Source organism: Protomyctophum bolini, assembly GCF_963924005.1.
Source record: "Protomyctophum bolini genome assembly, chromosome: 10".
In the NCBI taxonomy this organism is placed as follows: Eukaryota; Metazoa; Chordata; class Actinopteri; order Myctophiformes; family Myctophidae; genus Protomyctophum; species Protomyctophum bolini.
Genome location: NC_137871.1, coordinates 5,321,833 through 5,341,697, shown reverse-complemented (window position 1 = coordinate 5,341,697; position 19,865 = coordinate 5,321,833). Strand labels below are relative to the sequence as shown.

General features: G+C 43.9%; 1 protein-coding gene across 3 annotated transcripts in view; it reads left to right on the top strand.

Moving 5' to 3' along the window:
* The window catches only part of LOC308322373 (mitogen-activated protein kinase kinase kinase kinase 4), a 123,581-nt gene that overhangs the window by 68,151 nt on the left and 35,565 nt on the right, over positions 1-19,865 (top strand). For 2 of the 3 annotated variants that reach the window (XM_080773576.1, XM_080773575.1), the window contains 8 exons: positions 1,810-2,202; positions 3,262-3,396; positions 4,560-4,745; positions 13,481-13,551; positions 13,834-13,913; positions 14,252-14,334; positions 15,842-15,936; positions 19,206-19,284. In XM_080773576.1, the coding sequence (XP_080629702.1) occupies positions 1,810-2,202; positions 3,262-3,396; positions 4,560-4,745; positions 13,481-13,551; positions 13,834-13,913; positions 14,252-14,334; positions 15,842-15,936; positions 19,206-19,284 (1,122 nt within the window). The remainder of the gene's footprint in view (positions 1-1,809; positions 2,203-3,261; positions 3,397-4,559; positions 4,746-13,480; positions 13,552-13,833; positions 13,914-14,251; positions 14,335-15,841; positions 15,937-19,205; positions 19,285-19,865) is intronic. The other variant, XM_080773577.1, reaches the window with a different exon arrangement.

The window sequence follows — 19,865 nt, the reverse complement described above, 5'->3', positions numbered from 1 at the left end:
CACCTTTGGCTGGTAATCCAGTCTGGAAGTGTGCCGCGGGTTCGACTCCCGATCCCGACGGCCTTTACTGCATGTCACCCCCCCCCCCCCATCTCTCTCCCCAGTTGCTGTCAGCCTATTGTCTATCCCTCCATAAAAAAATCACACCCGTGAGGGGCGCTTGGTTAGGTGATGTAATGGTGATGTAAAACAAACGGTGCCAACACAAACGCCATTAACAATAAAGAGGCAATGTGACGTAATGAGGTAAATTGTGACGTACATTTTTCCCTTCATTGTCAATGGCGTTTACAAAACAAACATTGAACTGAAGACAAATATTAAACCTGTGTATATAGGAGGGGCTGGCGCTCCTCAAACATATGAAATAAAGAAAGAAAATGCTGGGTGTCTTGGATGCGCTCGGGGGCTGTGCTCTGAAAATAACAGATCTACAAGCTATCTATCAGCAACCAAGTGTATTAAAATAAGGCATTTAAGGGCCACGTCGCCCCTTTTGCAACCAGATCTCATTTTAATGATGTTTGGGAGACACTTTCCTGGGGTTTTTCTGTGTGTAATACATGCTTTTAGAATAGATATTTTAGTATAAGTGCCAGTGATGTCATGGACACTGGTCTCACTTACTTCCTGGACTACATGTTGTCTCTGTAAGACAGCCCTCTCCCTTTCCACAAGGTGGGGTGAGTGCAGCAAAGCATTATGGTCATTGTAGTAATCCAGCAAAGAGGACAGGACTTTGAAATACTAAAATATCTAAAAACACAAATAAAAACATCCCAGGAAAGTGTTTATTTTCTCCCAAATTACACATTACAATAAGATCTGGTTGTCCTTTAAGTCACCATCAAGGACTGTCAATTCACATTTTAGTTGACTAAATCAAATGTAGATTTAGTCGACTAAAATCTTATGGTATTTAGTCAATAGTCAACTAAAACTAGACTACGGGTTAACCATTACATTTCAGATGACTAAAATATGACTCAAACTTATGTTATTCAAAAGACTATGACTAAAAACAAAATAAAATGTTGCTGTCAAAATCAACACTGACTCCATCCATATATACTTCATATATGAGTCTGAAGACATGTGTTTGCAAAAGCAAAAAATGGGTATCTTTTGTAAGCTTATTATGTGGCTTAGTATGTGATTATTTATTGAAGAAGCAACACTTCAAAGAAAGTGGAGCAGTCCTGTCTCCAACCGCCATACCCAGTCCCCGCATGTCCCTGTTGCTGTCCTTCCTTACATGTGCTGTGTATGAGTCGTGTGCTGGATTCAATCATATCCTTTCTGTCGGGCAGAAACCTTGTATCTCCATATTTTCTATTGTTTTATTCATATACATTACATCTGTGTGTCTCACAAAAATGGCTGATCTACAAGCCCACAAGTGCAACACGTTACAATGCGACACGTTGCGGGCTTGTAGGTGGAGAAAAAAAGACATAATAGTCTTTTTTTCTCCTTCCTTGGTGTACTTGGAAGGTGGAAAAAAGTATATGCTTTTTGTGACTAAATAATAACTACACTGGATCCACGGAAAAGAAACACAGTTGTGGACTTACTGCACAAGGTTTGTGCCCCGACAGCGCCCGGTCGACGTACAACCGGAGTATCATGAAGTCCAGCTCAGCTTGTCAGCGTGCCTTGTTAACGTGCGCTTCAATGTTGTCTCCTCTGTGTGTGTGTGTGTGTGTGTGTGTGTGTGTGCGTGTGTGTGCGTGCGTGCGACGTGTGTCTTTTTGCGTGTGTGTGCGTGCGTGCTTCCATTGTTTGTGTGCGTCTCGGCCGCTATTACAGCGAGCTGCGCCTCCAAATCGTCTGCTTCAGCAGCAGCAGCAGCAACACTTCCAGCCCCCGCCGGGGGCCAAGCCTCAGCATCCCGTAGCCCAGCATCTGCAGCCGGCGGCGGGCAGCAGGCGCTCCCAGCGCACCCTCCCCAAGGACCAGACGCAGCTGCTCTCCTTGCAGCACGACCACAGGCACAGGGAGAAGGAGCGGGAGCGAGCGAGGCAGCAGAGGCTGCAGCAGCGGGAGAGAGAGAGGCCAGCCGCCGCCGCCGCCGCCATGGCCAGCAGCAGTGTCCAGAGGCTAGCTAACAGCGGCGGCGGTGGCGGCGTGCAAGCCTCCCCCACGGCGGCCGCTTCCGTCGGCGCCAAGCCTAGCTGCCCCGCAAACAGCCAGCGCCGCGCGGTAAAACTGCCCCCCCCCCCCCTCCCCCTAACCCAAGCCTATAGCTGCCCCGCAGACAGCCAGCGCCGCGTGGTAAAACTGGTAAACATAGAAATGGTCTGTAGTAAAAGGTTCAAATGTATTGGCATGAGCATAAAAATGTATGTGAATTTGCGATATATTTAAGTATCAAAAGTAAAAGTACTCATAATTATTTGGGGATACATTTGAAACATTTTATCAACACAAATCTTGAATTGGAAGCACGTACAGCCATGTTTTCAGATGGGGGGGGGGGGGGGACTGAATACCCACACGGATGAGTTTGAGGAAGCACTAAAGTTCCATCTTTACCTGACCTTTGCACTCCTAACCTTGTGTGTTTCCTTGGAGCGCGCTCAGTGTTATCAAGTGTGACTAAATTTGACTGAGGGACTTTTTTGAATTTTATTTTTTTAGCTTCAAATTGACATATTGGTTGTTCAGTTTGACCCACCATAGTTTTGGAGATATGGCTTATAGAGTAAACGGCGAGTTGAGAAAACAGGCTTGAAAGGTTCACTTCTGTGGTCTCTAACATTACACATAGCTACATGTTTAGGGGATCAAGAGGTTAATTTATTAAAAGCATTTATTTCATATTTACATTTCAGCTCTGACACTTATTTCAGACATGCTCTAGTATGTGAAGAGTCTGCCTGTGCTATTAACTCATTTTGGAAAAAAAAAGTTTTTCTCCTCTGGTGTGAAGCTGGAGTTTCCACGATGGCAGGCTCTCAGTCAAATCTGGTCACAAGTGTTAGCGAGGGAAGCTACTGTTAGCTTTCCTCACTATACCTTCGCCTTTTCATTTCCTTCCTCCTCTGCGTTTTTCCCCTTGGCCCTTGAACATTATGTGTGTGTGTGTGTGTGTGTGTGTGTGTGTGTTTGCGCGCGCGCGCGCATGCGTCTTTTAGGACGACTTCCACTTAAACTTCATCACGCGGGGGGGGGACACAACTACACGCACGTGCGCGGCTGCGCGTCACACACACACACACACATACAGAATGTTATAATTATGCATCGTATATCTTTCAGTTGGACCTCCAGGAGATTAACCTGGCCAAGCTGCTGTCTGCCGCCGGCCTGCCCAGCCAGATGCACTCCAGACTGGGCTCCGGGAGCAGCTCCAGCCCCTGTACCCCAGCCATGCAACGAGCTCACTCACACCAGGTACGCACGCACGCACGCACGTCGCTAGGGCATTCACTTCTAGTCATTTTCATTAGTATAGGACTAGTCTACTAGTCGACTAGTTGTTTAATTAACTAGCTATTATGTTTGTTTTTGGAAATACATATTTGTACATTTAAAAACGGTGTACTATACTGTACTATACTAAACTGTGATTATAACTATAATCTAGCTGATCTTGAGGCCTACAAAATCGGGAAAAAAATTAACTTTTATTTTTAACTAGTCAATTAGTACCAACAAGGTCGACTATAGTTGCATAATGCCCTAACGCACACACACACGCACACACACACACACACACACACACACACACACACACACACACACACACACACACACACACACACAGTAGAGATCCAAAAGATAATTTTGATGCAACCCACTTTGCAACTTGCAAAAATACATTATGAACGTAAGCCCTATTTAAAAAAATAGTCACTTTCGTGCGACACCTGTTGTATGTCCGAGCTCAAATAGGCTCCTATGCACAGCAGCCATATTGAAAATAAATCTGGACGCTTCTGGCTTACTTCCTTCGCAGGTGTTACCGATGATGTTAATGAAGGCTCTGTTCCATTCGGGTGCTGATATTGTGCATCTTCATCTTGGCTCACTGAAATCACTCCGCTACACCAGTGGGTCTCAGAGTGTGTGGTCCCGGGTTATTAGAGAGTTACAGAGACTCAAAAGGGTCCATTTGGTTCCAACTGCACACTCTGTTATGGGGGTCCTTGAAATGAAAATGTTTGAGAAGCACCGTACACTAAATGGAACAGAGCCTTCATTTAGAACGTACCATTTAGCTTTCTGAAAAACCGTCGTTCTCAAACTATTTCATGTCAAGGACCCCCAAAGATATATGTGATTGGCCGCCGACCCACATCTGAAAATATGTAGTTCCAGGGACCTCCCCCCAGAAGAAAAGACTTGAGTTCGAAATGTTTGCTCCGAGAGAATGATTTGCGCCACATTTTCACGATTTCTCAAAAATGGCAGACCTATACAAGCTCGTAGCGCGGCACTTGGGTCTGCTATTTTTTCAGCTAAAGCATAACATAATGCTTAAAACACCCAAAAGGTGGTTCCTCCCAGAATGGGTTTATAGTTTAACCCCATCTACTTTGTTTTTTTCCTCCCAGAATGCCAACCTGCGCGCCAGCCGCGAGGCGCAGCACAGCAGCTCCATGTCGGACATGGTCATCTCCCCCCGCCTCTCTCCTTTCTCCGTCTTCTCCTCGCCCTCCCCCACGGCGTCCCCCCCGCTCGCCTCGCTCTCCACCCCCGCGGACGGCGTCTTCTGGGACTTCCCCGAGAGACCCCCCAAGGTCGGTTACGCACAGCCACGACATTTCACTCAAGCACTGTGTATTAGGCATGTGAATCTCGTCTCATCTCACGATTCGATACGCATCTCGATGCACTGCCAGCGATACGATACATTAGAGATACATGGAATCCCCTGGCGATACGATGCGATACGATTCTCCCTCTTCCCGATGCGATGCGATAACCATTTAGTTCAAATCAATGCGATACGATGCGATTCACCCCTCTACCGATACGATGCGATTTGATGGCGATTCATCACAATAGAAAGGATTTATATTAAAGCTCTATTAATTTCCCAAAACATGTAAAAATGCATTACATTTAAATTCAAAGCAATTTATTGTTTTACTGCAGGTTAGTATTATAGCTCTGCATCTCAAACAACCCAACTTATAGAATTATGTAAGTAAACAAAGGGTCTGCTCTCTGCTGGTTATTGTGGAATTGTTAGATTACTAATAATCATAGGCTATAGTATAATAATTATATCTCAACGGTCAATTTGAGGTTTTGAGTATAGAGGGTTCAAGAGATTAAAATGTAATAGCCTATGTAATAGCTCAATTAATGTTACCAACATATAAATAGAAAAGAAACAAATAAACAAAACAAAAATGACAGGTCACACTCGTAGTGCTGTCAAACAAGTAGTTTAATCTGCAACACAGTTTTATAATATAATTGCCTATGTATAGTGGGGGTCCCTGCTTGATCTCTCACTCTCAGCTAAGTGGTCCTTGGCTTGACCTAAAAAAAACATTGAAGACCCTGGCCTGCATGTATTATTAACGTTATAAATACATAGCAGATGTACAAGCTCACAACGCGTCTCATCCACGGCCCGCTGTGAGCTTGTGGATCTGCAATTTTAGGCGTGCGACACGTCTTGCTGCAGAATATAAATAAGGCTTCTATCCCAGAGAATAGCAGGGGAAAGCTGGACAGTGGAAAGTTGTGGAACGGTTGTAAACGACTTTAAATGCAAGCAATACACCCAGCTGTGGCGTTGTTGTTGTTGTAAACGTGTGTGCAGACTGCAGAAGCTTTCTTTAATTACAAATTGATGATCGCGAGTCGCAACGCAGATTCGCGTCGGAGAATCAGCTAGAACAGCTGTGGAGTGTGGATCATTAGCAGCACGCAGCGCTACAGTGAAAAGTCAACTGATCGACGGACAGCTATTTTATAAAGCTAAAGGTTGTGCTTCCTTTGTGCGTGGGGCTCACTTCTGTTCGTCGCGGGTGCTCTTTATAGTCTGTTTGTTGTCTCAACGTGTCTATTCTGCACCGTCGTACGGTAGCTTCTGTTCACTGACTGCGTGCTCGCAGCGCACAGCCGCACACTGCGGAGCTGGCTGCGAGAGACCTTTTTTTCCCTCCCTTTTCTGATGGTACGTTCAATGCGCCTCGGAAACACAGGATAGGGTGAAATTTACCATGAAAAAACAGTGCAACCACGGATTTTACCGATGCAAGCACTCCGCGAACGATGCATCGAGATTTTACCCGTCAATTTTACCGATACACAGTGAATGAACTCGCATCGCGCACGTCATAATCGATGTATCGATACTTATCGATTATTTTCCACATGCCTACTGTGTATGTGTTAGGGGTGCAACGATATAGGGGCACGGTGGCACAGTTGGTAGTGCTGTCGCCTCACAGCTAGAAGGTCCTGGGTTTGATTCCCGCTCGGGGCGCTGTGGGTGCTGGCGGCGTGTTTCCTCCTCCGCGTCATCAGTGCCCATACCCGAAGGCGGGGTTGGCGAAAGGGCCTTTCTGTGTGGAGTTTGCATGTTCTCCCCGTGTCCCCTAGGGTATGTACCCTCACAAAAACATGCAGTAATCCTGGTCTCTAAAATTGCCTCCCCCTGGCCAGCCGGGGCGCCTGATGGAGGGGAAAGGAACTGGTTGGAATAACGTGTTCCTTCCACGCGCTACGTCCAACCAGGGAAACTCCCCCCTGTCAGGTGTAAAGGAGCAACTTGGACACTCAAGCATGAAGGAAGCATGAGTTAAAGTCCGTTGCTCTCCCCAGGTTGGCGGAGGATGTGTAGAGCCCAGGATCACATTGGATGATTGACACAGGGGTGAAAAATGTGTTACAAAATCATGGGATAAAAAATATATATATAAAAGGGGTGCAACGATAAAGGTTTTAATTTCAAGAATCGCGTTTGAAATTAAAACGGCAACATTGGCTATGTATCATATCGTTTTGCAATGCAAATAATAGGTATCGAATAGGTATCGAATCGAAGAAAAAAAAGAAAAAGAGCGGTTTAATGACTCAGTTTAAAATAATGTATGCCAATGTATTTTAAATAGTTACTGTGTCGATTTAAAATCATTGAATCGTATCGGATACTTGAGTCTGTCCCTTCGTTGTCGTTTTTTTTTAAACTGTTTTCACCAATCATTTAAATACCAGTACTTCTACTCCAGTATTTCCCAGAGGCAGATATTGTGCTTTATTAGTTACTTACTAATGCCTATCATGGAGCATCTAGAGTCTAGATGCTCCAGATTGCTCTAGATTGTAGACCGTTGACTACAGTCATCTATCTATCTATCTATCTATCTATCTATCTATCTATCTATCTATCTATCTATCTATCTATCTATCTATCTATCATGGAGCATAGACCGTTGACCTCAGTCCTCTATCTATCATGGGCCTTCTTTTCCAGCTGTCTCAAAGTCCCTGTGATTTATATACTCCACTAAGATTATTGGACAGGAGCTTTAGTCACTATTTACTTTTACTTTTTACAAGGAAACATACAGCACATTTTGTTTCTAATCTAATCTATATGATATTGTATTACTCGACGACACTGAAAAAGAGTTTGATTACTCAGTGTAATTTCGAGAATAAAACAAAAACTTGAATGAAAATTAACCACTTGATCCCTATTTTATGTTTGACTCAAAATAGACGATCTATGCATGCATGCTAACGTATGACGTGTGTGTGTGTGTGTGTGTGTGTGCGCGCGCGTGTGTGTGTGTATGACGTGTGTTTGTGTGTATGTGTGTATGATGTGTGTTTGCACACTGATGTATCATGCTCGCCTTTAAATCATAAAGAGGATGTTACTGAGTCTTGTGTGCGTGCGTGCGCGCGTGCGTGCGTGGGCTAACTGAAAACACATACTGTAGCTTGAAAAAACCTTGTTTACATGTTTCCCCCCCCCCTCTCTCTCTTTCAATTTCTCACAGTAACAGCCCTGCTTCTCTGTCAGCATCACAGTGTGTGTGTGTGTGTGTGTGTGTGTGTGTGTGTGTGTGTGTGTGTGTGTGTGTGTGTGTGTGTGTGTGTGTGTGTGTGTGTGTGTGGGGGGGTGTGTGGTTTTACAAGCAGGAGACCATGTGGATTTGATAGAACACTAGTTAATAACTGCACTGCTCTCTCATGGTTTTAAACTTTAAAGGGTAAGACCACTGTTTTAGAGATTTGGGTTGTTTTCTGACCTTATTATGGGCAAACTAGTTCATTCCATGAGTTATTTCACTCCGTTGTGGTGTTTGTTAGCAATTTAAGAAAAAAGAAATAGTCGCTCATTGACTTCCATTGTAACAGGGAAACAGCTCTCAAAGTCACTCTTTTAGCACATAAACCAACGCAACATCAATCGTCTTTTAAGATAGATTTATATAGTTACTATTTTGGTTGGAGATATACTGAAGCAGTACTGCGGCGTTCCCAACTCTCGCGGTGACGTCTTGCGAGGTTTCGTTTGTAAACCGAAGTCTCCACGCTGTTTGAGATGCACCCAGCTGCAGCCTCGCAATACGAGCAGTCCCAGACACAGACACTTCTTCTAAAGTGTCTTCTAAAGTGTCTCCCTCAAACACGTCCATTGTGTGTGTTTTTAGCGACAAGCGGACGAGATCAAATCCCTTTGTTTACGTCCCCGTCGTGGCTCAACGGCATTCCAATAATACGCTTCGGGAGTGGGTGTACAGTTTGGTCCAATCGGATCGTTTCGATCCATTCGGTCGGCGTAGGCAATGGCATACCTACCGGATCTTCTTTCTACACCAATTAGTTTTCCTGGTGTCATAAACTGTCAGAATCAGCGTTTGTTGCGTTTGTTTTTTATGTGCTAAAAGAGTGACCTTGAGAGCTGTTTCCCCGTTACAATGGAAGTCAATGAGCGACTGTTTTTATTTCTTAAAGTGGTCTTACCCTTTAAACTGTGCAACTGGCTTAAAGTCGTATATAGCGGGGTTTGATTGGCATACTGATGGTGTGGATTCACCTCCGGGGAGGGAGGAGGTGTGAGTGAATCCACGTTGTGTGTCTGGCTAAGCCATGGCTGTTAAAGTCGGACTGCAATGACATTTTTTGGTCATTTGATTGATCCCTTCAGGCTATGGGATGTTAGCTGCACTGCACACGGGTGCAGTCTGTTTGCTTCTACGTGGCTTACGGCCAAGCTACACCAGGCAATTTTGCGCGCGTGCGTATGCGTTTACTGCGCGCGTTTACTGCGCACGTACAGTGCGTTTGGATTGGACCAATATATGTCAATGATACCAGCTACACCAGACGCACGGATACCGCGGGCCATCCTACGCGTGCTCTAAAAATAGGATCGGTTATAACTATTTTACATGCGTATGTATGCCCCCATGCGCGCGTATCTATATATCCTCCCGGGGAGGTCCCGCACAAATCTGCCGCGCACCACAGATCTGGTGTAGCCAAGGCATTTGGCTTACGCACGCACGGTCCGCGCGTTTAGAGTAAACTCGCGAGAAAAGCCTGGTGTAGCTTGGCCGTTAAGGCTCATACATACTCTTGTTTTTGGTGATAGGTTATCACCGTTTTAGGTCATAGCTTATCACCTAAAACGGTGATAAGAGTTGAGGCCATCATACTCGCGGTGATGTCCCTAAGGATTGACCCCGCCTCCCGTGTGGTTTACCCAACTTATCTAGACCAATCAGTGAATGGGGTGATAGCCCCAGAGTGAAAAGACTGATAGTAAAAACAGAGTCTGTGTCCGCGGTGACAGCTGATCATCACCGCTACTGACGTAATGGTGCAGTTTCCCAACCCTTTAAAAACTACACCGCGGCGATAACCAAAAACTGGAATATGTATGAGCCTTTCGCCTATTACTAACCTATAAGCTATGATGTTTTCAGATCCATATTTTAGCGTGCTGATTACGTTTAAAATGAATAATACTATAATAATAATAATAATACAAATAAAAACGGACTATATAGTGCTGTCATCAAAATCAGCTGTTTGTTTTTGAGGAACGTGCAGATATGGGAATCAGAAACGGGTGAATGAAGTCGAGATTGATTTTACATTCACACGTCGTCATCGCGCAGCACGTTTTCGTTCAAAGGAAGTCATTAAAGTTGACTTTATATGGACTTTTCATATAAAAAAAATCAAACAAAATGTTTCCCATCGTTTTGGCATCTATTGTCGGGTATGCCCATTATGATGACCACACGCGTGGCCGGTTAAGACTCACCCGTGGCTCTGACATGCGCGGCCGGTTAAGACACATTCGTGGCCGGTTAAGACACAACCATGGCTTCCGCGTGTGTTTTTTCGGGTGAAGTTAGGGTTCGGGGTAGAGTGTCGGACTGGTAGTACGTCGAAAAGATATGCACCCCCACGCCATTGGCAAGACAGTGGATGGTCCGTAAGGTGTTCAGAACATTGTCAGTGTGAATGGAGGGCATTTGCAAAGGTGTTGTTATGAAAATGCTATCCCGATTCTTTTTTTACAATGGAAAGAAGTGTCGACACTGTAACAAAAGAGAAGAATTAGCTATTCTAAACAAGGAAAAGAACCCTGGGAAAAGTATTTCCAGAACAAACTGCGGGAAAAGTACAGGAACGCCTGAAGTGTTGGAATGGCACATCTGTAGATCTGCTATTTTCAGTGTGTGTCACACTGACAGGCAACCAAGTATTGTTGTCCTTCGAACAGAGTCTGGGAAAGGATTGCATTAAGCAAAGTATTATTATTTTTTTATGAATAATTTGGGCCTTTTAAGCACTCTAAAGTAGTGTGTTTAAACTACAACAGGGATTTGGTGTAGCACTAGCAGTTCATCTATGCTGACCTCCATTTGAATTCAAGTCATTGATCAATCATGGTTGGAAAATACACTGCCATGAAGATTGAAAATGCATTGCCTGAAAATACTTTGCCATGTAGATTGAAAATAGATTCCCATGTAGATTGAAAATACATTGCCATGTAGATTGAAAATAGATTGCCATGTAGATTTACAATATACAATTTAGAATTTAGGCATTTAGCAGACGCTCTTAATCCAGAGCAATTTACATTAAGCAAGAACAAAAAAGCATGGGAATACATCACATAAAAAGCATTTATCATGAAACATGCGTAAGCTAAGAACGTAACAGTGGAATATCTATATAATGAAACTATACATATATATATTATACTATGCTATACATATGTACTCAAACATGCATGACTACATACAATGCAATTATAGTGCTGTCTACATAACATGCTATAAGTCTGTATCAAATGCTATCTAAGTCTACAGAAATGCTATCTAAGGGGGTAGGATAAGTGCTAGATTGAAAATACATTGCCATGTACATTGAAAATACATTGCCATGTAGATTGAAAATACATTTCCATGCATGTACATTAGATTGAAAATGCATTGCCATGTACATTGAAAATACATTGCCATGTACATTGAAAATACATTGCCATGTAGATTGAAAATGCATTGCCTGTCCTGATAGTGATACAGGACTATAGATTCCTGTGTGTGGGCGGGCCAAATGTCCCCAGAAGCATATAGGGTGCGTTCGGAAATGCGCCCTGAGCGCACTGGTGTGCTCTCTTGTCATTCGTTTATTCAGTGCACTCGGTGCGTTGACGTTCGAAAATCCAGTGCGCTGCGGCGCACCGGGTGTGCCGAGTGCCCGCACTGGAGCGACCCTATACCCTGAAGCTGGGGTCGTCCGGTGTGATTGCGTCACAGCTGTGGTCGTTCGGAAATAAGGCACACTGAACGCACTCTGTGACGTCACCGCCCCCCCACCACACTCAACAAACTGACCACATTCCCGGTGTGCGCATTTCCGAACGCACCCATAGTAGAATGTGTGAGGACCATTTTCCCTGCATGGCCATGGACACGGACATTGCTGGTTGTAGGAGTGGTTGCACCACTCAAAAAAGAATGTCAGTAAGGCTTACAGTTCAGGAAAAGACTCTGGGGTTATAGGATTAAACATACAGATTTCCTATTCTTTTGGTTTGGAGGGGGGAGGGGGGGGGGGGGGGGGGGTTGTGGATTGGTCGTGTGCGACAGGAGTGCGTCCAGGAGCACCAAATGCAGGAAGTGGGCAAGGTGTCAGGAGGATGTTGGCTCTTTCCACAGCACACTTCCTTTTGTTTTCGGGCGTGTCTTCCTGTCGCGGGGTCATGTGACCCGACACACACACACACACACACACACACACACACACACACACACACGGAACAAAGGTCAGAAGGTGGCCAGCCCCATGGCTGGCTGGCAGGGCAGTGGTGCACAGTAACGCAATCCAAAGTCTGAGAGCTTCTTCTTTCCATACCCGTGACGTTGGCACTGCAGGGCAGCATGTTCAACAAAGTGTTGATCAATACAGGGCCTTTTGTAACACGCCACGACAGCCTTGATTCACCGCATCTCATAACGAACGGAGGACGACGAATGTGCTGTGATGTTGAGAAACACGTGCTGCATGGGAACATGTGCAAGCTGGGCGGACTTGACCCATTTTGACCTGAGATCAGATTCTAAAAAAAAATGTCTTCTACAAATCCTGACAGTTTTCTGAAAAAGCTATGTTTCTATGTCAGTCGTTATTCGATTTTTCTAAAATAGCAGACCTATACAAGCTCGTGGCGCGTCACTCGGTGGCGCGCTATGAGCTTGTAGGTCTTTTGTTTTTCAATAGCTAAAGCATAACACAACAAGTGGATGGGAGGAGAACTCGGGTGCCATCTCTATTCATATATACTGGGTCCAGCCCTATGGAATTATGGAATGCACATGCTAATAAATAAAAAACATGTTAAATATTGCTTTGATGCTCATATTAACTTTAGGAATTATTAAGTTGTTTTTTTATTAGCTTATGCATTCCATAATTCCATAGGGCTAGACCACACATGGGCATATGACATCATCAACTTGCGACGGGAGCAGTCCCTATTTTCTGAAAGATTCTTTATTTATGAAAGAAATAAAATATTGAAGGTGTTTTTATTTTATCTTTTTAGTAATAGAGGGCAAGTATAATGTTTTAAGACATATCTGTCTCATCAGCCAGGGGTCCTTTTAAGAAGAGGTGTTTTACCCATTCTGGGCGGGAACCCCTTTTGGTGTTAGCATTATGTTATGCTTTAGCTATTGAAAAATAGCAGATCTACAAAGCTCATAGCACGCCACCGAGTGGCGCGCTATGAGCTTGTAGGTCTGCTGTTTTTGAAAAATCGAAAAACAACTGACATAGAAACATAACCTTTTCAGAAAACTGTCAGGATGTAGAAGACATTTTTTAGAATCTGATCTCGGGTTAAAATCCGGGATGTTAGCGGCTCATTACTAGATTGTCGCGTCGACACGTATTTTTTGCAGACTGTTTGCAGACCCCCCAGGATAGGGAGGCTCAACGCCGTTACATAACGTGTGAATCTCACGTTCTGCAGGTTCCAGAACGAACTACCTCCAAGTTCTACTGCCGAGAGCTGGTGATGGGCCACAAGAGGACTGCTTCCAGGTACTATGTTCACATGATCACACGCACGCACGCACGCACGCACGCAAATGTTTGCCTCTTTCCTATGTCATATTTGACAGTCCGCCCTTAACTCTACAATATGCTTTAAGCCTGTTTAAGTGAAAACTCTCAGCGCTCCCTCTCTCTCAATCTTTCTCTCTCCCTCTCTCTCTCTCTCTCTCTCTCTCTCTGTCTCTCTCTCTCAATATCTCTCTCCCTCTCTCTCTCTCTGTCTCAATCTCTCTCTCTCTCTCTCTCTGGCGTGTCTCTGTCTCCCTCTAGTGGCAGTCCGGTGTCAGTGGCCAGTAAAGGAGGGAGGTCGGTGTCTCATGGTGGGTCGTCCTGCGGCAGCAACCACTCAGGTCTGTGAGATCTGAAAATAGGCGGCAATTTGGCCAATTTGGTGTTAAAACGGTCTTAAAAGTCATTACATTGTCACTTTTGAAATGTGCAGATAGCCTGTATACACTTATACTGTATGTTGGTTTGTTTACTGGTGTGTGTGTGTGTGTGTGTGTGTGTGTGTGTGTGTGTGTGTGTGTGTGTGTGTGTGTGTGTGTGTGTGTGTGTGTGTGTGTGTGTGTGTGTGTGTGTGTGTGTGTGTGTGTGTGTGTGCGTGCGTGCGTGCGTGCGTGCGTGCGTGCGTGCGTGCGTGCGTGCGTGCGTGCGTGCGTGTGTGTGTGTGCGTGTGCACGTGCAGGTTACTATAAGCTGGAGAGTCCTCCTCTAAGCCATCGTCAGCCGCAGCACAGAAAAGCACACGACAACTCGGCTGTTGCACAAGTCAGTAGTCTCTCTCTCTCTCTCTCTCTCTCTCTCTCTCTCGGTCACAGCTGTTCATCAAGTTGATCATTCATAATCAATATGCAGGTGCTCAATGGAAAAGTCGCTGCACGCCATCAATCCACCTCGTTCTCCTGTTTATATTTATATTCTGAAAACAACACATACGAAAGAGAAATACTTATTTCAACCACTAGTTTACGCCTGTAACCCTGAGCTGTCTTTCTTTTGACATCACATGTATTTAGTTCTTGTCTTTTGAATAAATTAAGACTTCCATTTACCACTACTACAGTTGAGCTATAGTCGAATAAAATGTATTTTTGGCGGGCTGATATGAACTTATAGCTGCGTGCAGAGTCGGAGTGTGACAACCTTAATACGCAGCCAAGCACAAATTAAATGATGTTAGTTCTACCGGTTCTCTTCTCCACTGTGCTCCCTAGCCTAGTTTTTATTTGTTGACAAAATTGTCAGTATTTAGGCTACAGTATGTGAATTTCTGTCGCCAGTGTTTTCGTCGACTAAAATCATGACGAGAAATGTTCGTCGACTACCTTTTTTCACTGACGGAAACTAAATGGAAACTAAATTAAAACTAAGACTAAATATATTGACAATTTGACGACAAATAAAAACACTAAAATGTTTGAAAGGGACTAGTGCGGACAAGAGATCCAGTACAAGTCATTTTACACTTTAGGAACAAAGGGAGTCGCGCCTCAAGCCCGCCAATCAACTGTAGATTTAGTCGACTAAAATCCCATGACATTTAGTCGACTAAAACTAGACTAACACTAAAACATTCCAGGTGACTAAAATGTGACTAAAACTAAAAGAAAACTATATTCAACAGACTATGGGCTCCATTTTCGTCACCGCTAAACCCCTTTTCCTAAACTTCTTTGCCTTTTTTCTTTACTATTTTGCAAAACATTTTTGAATAGTTAAAATGGCCAGTCTTACAAGCTCACAACGTGCCAATGTAGATTGGCTAGTTGGACTATTCAAAAATGTTTTTCAAAATAGTAAAAAAAAAAAAAAAGGCAAAGAAGTTTAGGGCTAAGGGGTTTAGCGGCGACGAAAACGGAGCCCTATGACATTAAAACTAAAATCAAAATGTACTGCCCCAAAACAACACTGGATGTGACATCCAATAATGAAAAAGTTCAGATTTGTATTATTTTATTGTAAAGCACTTTGGTACAGCTTGTTGTTATTTAAATGTGCTATATAAATAACGATGGTATGGTAATCAACGGTTGTTTAGCGGCAGCGGTGGCCGAACGGTTTGCGGAGCGGTCTTGATATCGGAAGGTCGCTAGTTCGTATCCCCGGACCGGCAAGTTAAAATTACCACCGCTGAAGTGCCCTTGGACAAGGCATTGAACCCCTACCATGAAATGTTCAGGGCCTGGCTGTAAACAAGTTCTTGAGCTTAGTCCAGTTACCCTGGGTAAACATAGTACCTTTCCTTTCCTTTTTGCTTTGTGGTTGTGCTGCAAAGGTTTCCAGGTCGGGTCTGGGACGGCTGAACAAAGCCACGGAGTATTCGTCCTCCAGCGACGAGGTTGGAAGCAGCGACGACGAGGACAGGACCAGGTTAGGAACGAACTAGGGGTGGGCCGCTCACAATGACTATATGAACCCATTTAGACCCGAGGACGATTCTACAAAATGCCTTCTAGGTCCAGACGGGTTTTCTGAAAAACGCATGTTTCGTTCTCGAAAAAATGTCATGTCAAGGACCAGCTAAATTATATAGCCGCATCGGACCCCCCACATTTGAAAATATGCCGTTCCAGGGAACGACCCAGAAGCAAAGATTTGAGCTAGAAACGTTCACTCTGAGAGAATATATATTCAAAGATTTGCACCACATTTTCAAGATTCCCCCCCCCCAAAAAAAATAGCAGACCTACAAGCTATGAGCTTGTAGATCTGCTTTTTTTCAATAGCTAAAGTAAAACATAATACGTCCTCGTGACCCGTTCCCCGTGTAGGGACGGGTATCGTTAGGGATTTTCTGAATCCGGTATACCGATTCCGGTTCACAACAGTTCCCTATTTCGGTTCCAAAATGGTCTAAAATAGCTTAAATAAGAAGTCAAATGTTTATTCAACAAAAAAAGCTCAATGTCAATTTAAGACATGTATAATGAATAGTGTAACATCCTCTCCTATAGTGATTATTTTAAATATAATAGCCTGATTTACTGATTTACCCAGGGCAGTGTTGCAGGCTACTTCTCTTACTACTAAGTACTGACAATAACAAATAAAAGCAAGTCTGAGATTTGAGAGCAACACACACACACGCGCACACACACACACACACACACACACACACACTCACACACAAAAATTAGCATTGCGAATGGGGGGGGGGGGCAGCGCATCTCCGGCCGATAGGTGAGAACGGGTTTGCTGACGTGCGAATGGAGGGATCATTGAAAACAAAGGGGGCTTGCATGCCGCCCAGAGAGTAACAAGACACCTCACCCCGTTTCTGTTTTCCTCCCAGAATTTTCCCCAGTGAGGGGTGGGAGAGGCACCATTTGAGTGGGAAAAACCTATTATACTAAATAATACTAAAATGTTTATAGGGTCAATATAAGGAGTATCTTTTTATATTTTTTCCAAAAAGAATACAAACAGCCAATAGCATATTACAAAGTTATCCCCCTCACTGGTGAAAATTCCGGACGGAAAAACGGACAAGCACCGGGGTGCAGTATTCGCCCAGAGTAGGCTATCATTTGTTGTTTTTCTTGTTTTTTCGCCACCTCTCTTCAATATTCCTGTCCCCTCTCTTAAAAGTCTCCTTCCATAAACTTCACTTGAAAATTACGTTTATGAAACAAAAAAAGAATTATGTTGCTTCGATGCTTCGATGTTTCTCTGTCTCTACACTCTACCCTCGACATCTCCGTGCAGAGAAATAGCTCCGCCATCTGCAAGCCACAAGCCCACAACGCGTCGCTGATGCTTGTGGATCAGCTCTGTTCCCTGCGCTCCTAGTAAAAGGGTAGAAAATACATAAATAGCGCGTGACCGCGCGTGGGAACCGATAGAGAGAGAACCGAAATTGAATTATTGTAATGGGTGTACCCAAGTACGTTCCGTTCGGTACATACTTGGTCCCGAGGTTCGGGACGCACCCCTATAGCCACCGCGTGTTGGCTCCCCATGATACTTCCCACAGCACCAGTTTTGCTGGCTTGGCAGCAAGGTTATAATAGTTTTATATAGTTAGTTATAGTTATAGTTTTAGTTATTATAGTTTAGTTTTAGTTAGTTTACATATTTTTTTTCGAATTCAGTTAGTTTTAGTTAGTTTTTAGAGCGGGTTTACTAGTTTTTATTTAGTTTTTATTTTGGTCAAAATGCTTAGTTTTAGTTTAGTTATAGTTTAGTTTTAGGTTTTTTTCGTACTTTGGTTTATTTGTGGGTTAGGGTTAGCGTGGCTACATGCTGCCGTACGGTGCTGAAAACTGCCGTAAAACTTGTTGGAGAAATGAGGAAATTAATCAAATTAATTTAAAAGGATTATATTATAAATATCCAAAAGGCATAATTATAAATATTGATTAAAACTAAGGGTATTTTGTCAATCATTTCAGTTAGTTTTGAGGACACACACTACAGTTTCAGTTTAGTTATCGTTTTTTTAATTAGTTTTAGTTAACTATTATAACCTTGCTTGGCAGCCCTTGGTGTCTTTGGCCAGTGTCCTTCCTGCTAGTGTTTTCTCGCTCACACCCGTGGCATTCCTCCTTGCATCATACAGGTTGGGATAACACGTGTGCTCTTTCTGAGGTTAAGTACCGCGCACACAACCTTCTGGTGTAGACACGGTCTGCTGATATGATACAAAAACAAAACAAGAGAGCACTAAGGCTTATTTTCCATGTGTTTGGAAACAGTATTCCATATACTAGCCATGCCATTAACCCATTTTGACCTGAGATCAGATTCTAAAAATGTCTTCTACATCCTGACAGTTTTCTGAAAAAGCTATGTTTCTATGTCAGTCGATTTTTCAAAAAATAGCAGACCTACAAGCTCGTAGCGCGCCACTCGGTGGCGCGCTATGATCTTGTAGATCTGCTATTTTTCAATAGCTAAAGCATAACATAATGCTAACACCAAAAGGGGTTCCCGCCCAGAATGGGTAATGGGATAGTTCAGATTTTTTTAACTTAAGCTGTATGAAATACCTGCAATTCATATAGTGGTTGCTACTCTATTAATTGATTGCCCCGAGTCCCGTGATCTAAATCATTTGTATTGTTGACCTATTTCTAAAATAGTAGCGCAACTTTCGTTCAACTTTGACCCCTCTATCACATGGAATTATTTTTGGGCGTAGTGATATGGACACAAAAAACATAGTTCTGTGTGATAGAGGGGTCAAAAATGAACGAAAGTTGCACTAATATTTTAGAAATAGGTCAACAATACAAATGACGTTAGTTTTGTGGATTCATTTACTTTTAATGCGTGGCCCCCTGTCACCCTGTGCCCCCCACAAAATGACCGGAACTACTTCATATTTCAGAGCAGAACTCCCACCACGGGACTCGGGGCAATCAATTAATACAGTTGCAACCACTATATTAATAGCAAGTATTTCATACAGCTTAAGTTCAAACTATCCCTTTTAAGAGCTCTCCATACAAGTGCATTCGTCACTTAAGGTCAACTTTGAGACCCTGCTCAGTTGACTTGACCCTGCAGTGACATGAAAACCCTTGAGAACCACGTACTGCTCCAACGTGTTGTGTGTGTGACTGTGTGTGTGTGTGTGTGTGTGTGTGTGTGTGTGTGTGTGTGTGTGTGTGTGTGTGTGTTGCCATGTCGTGTGTAAGGTCTCCTCTGGCCAATGGCAGGTTCTTTAGAGGGATTCCTGATGGCATAGTTCTGCAACCACACCACAGTCTGAACCAGGTAATGCACGCACGCACGCACACACACACGCATGCAGGGCCGGATTAACCATCAGCCGCTATGTGCAGCTGAACAGGGGCATGTGGCAAGTGGGGACATATTAAAAAAAAAAAAAATTATCAGGTCAGGCCAGCCAGCCACAAACAGCGCAGCAAAAACAATCTCTCCTAAGCTCAGGCCAGGCCAGCCACAGTCAATTTAAATTCAATTCAGGCAGTGTTGCTGCAGCACAGTGCAGCGCACTAAACTGCCCTTTATAAAAAGTTTATAAACACTGTTAATGGAGGGAAGAAGTTAATAATATAAATAACATCAGATGGTACATTTCTCATGTGAAATTGCTTTAAAGGCCCCCAAAATGTCCCCCAAGGGCCCCCAAATTTTTGGCGCGCGACTTGGTGAGATCTGCCTCTGAAAAACTTTTGCAGATAGAACAGTCAGTGTTTCCCAAACTGGAAACGGGCACTAGGGACATGTGGGCACATGGACAACTGCCCAATTGTCCAGGTGCCAACATGTCCCTAGTGCCCAGTTGTCCTGGTGCCCACATGTCCCTAGTGCCCAGATGGTTTTGGTGCCCG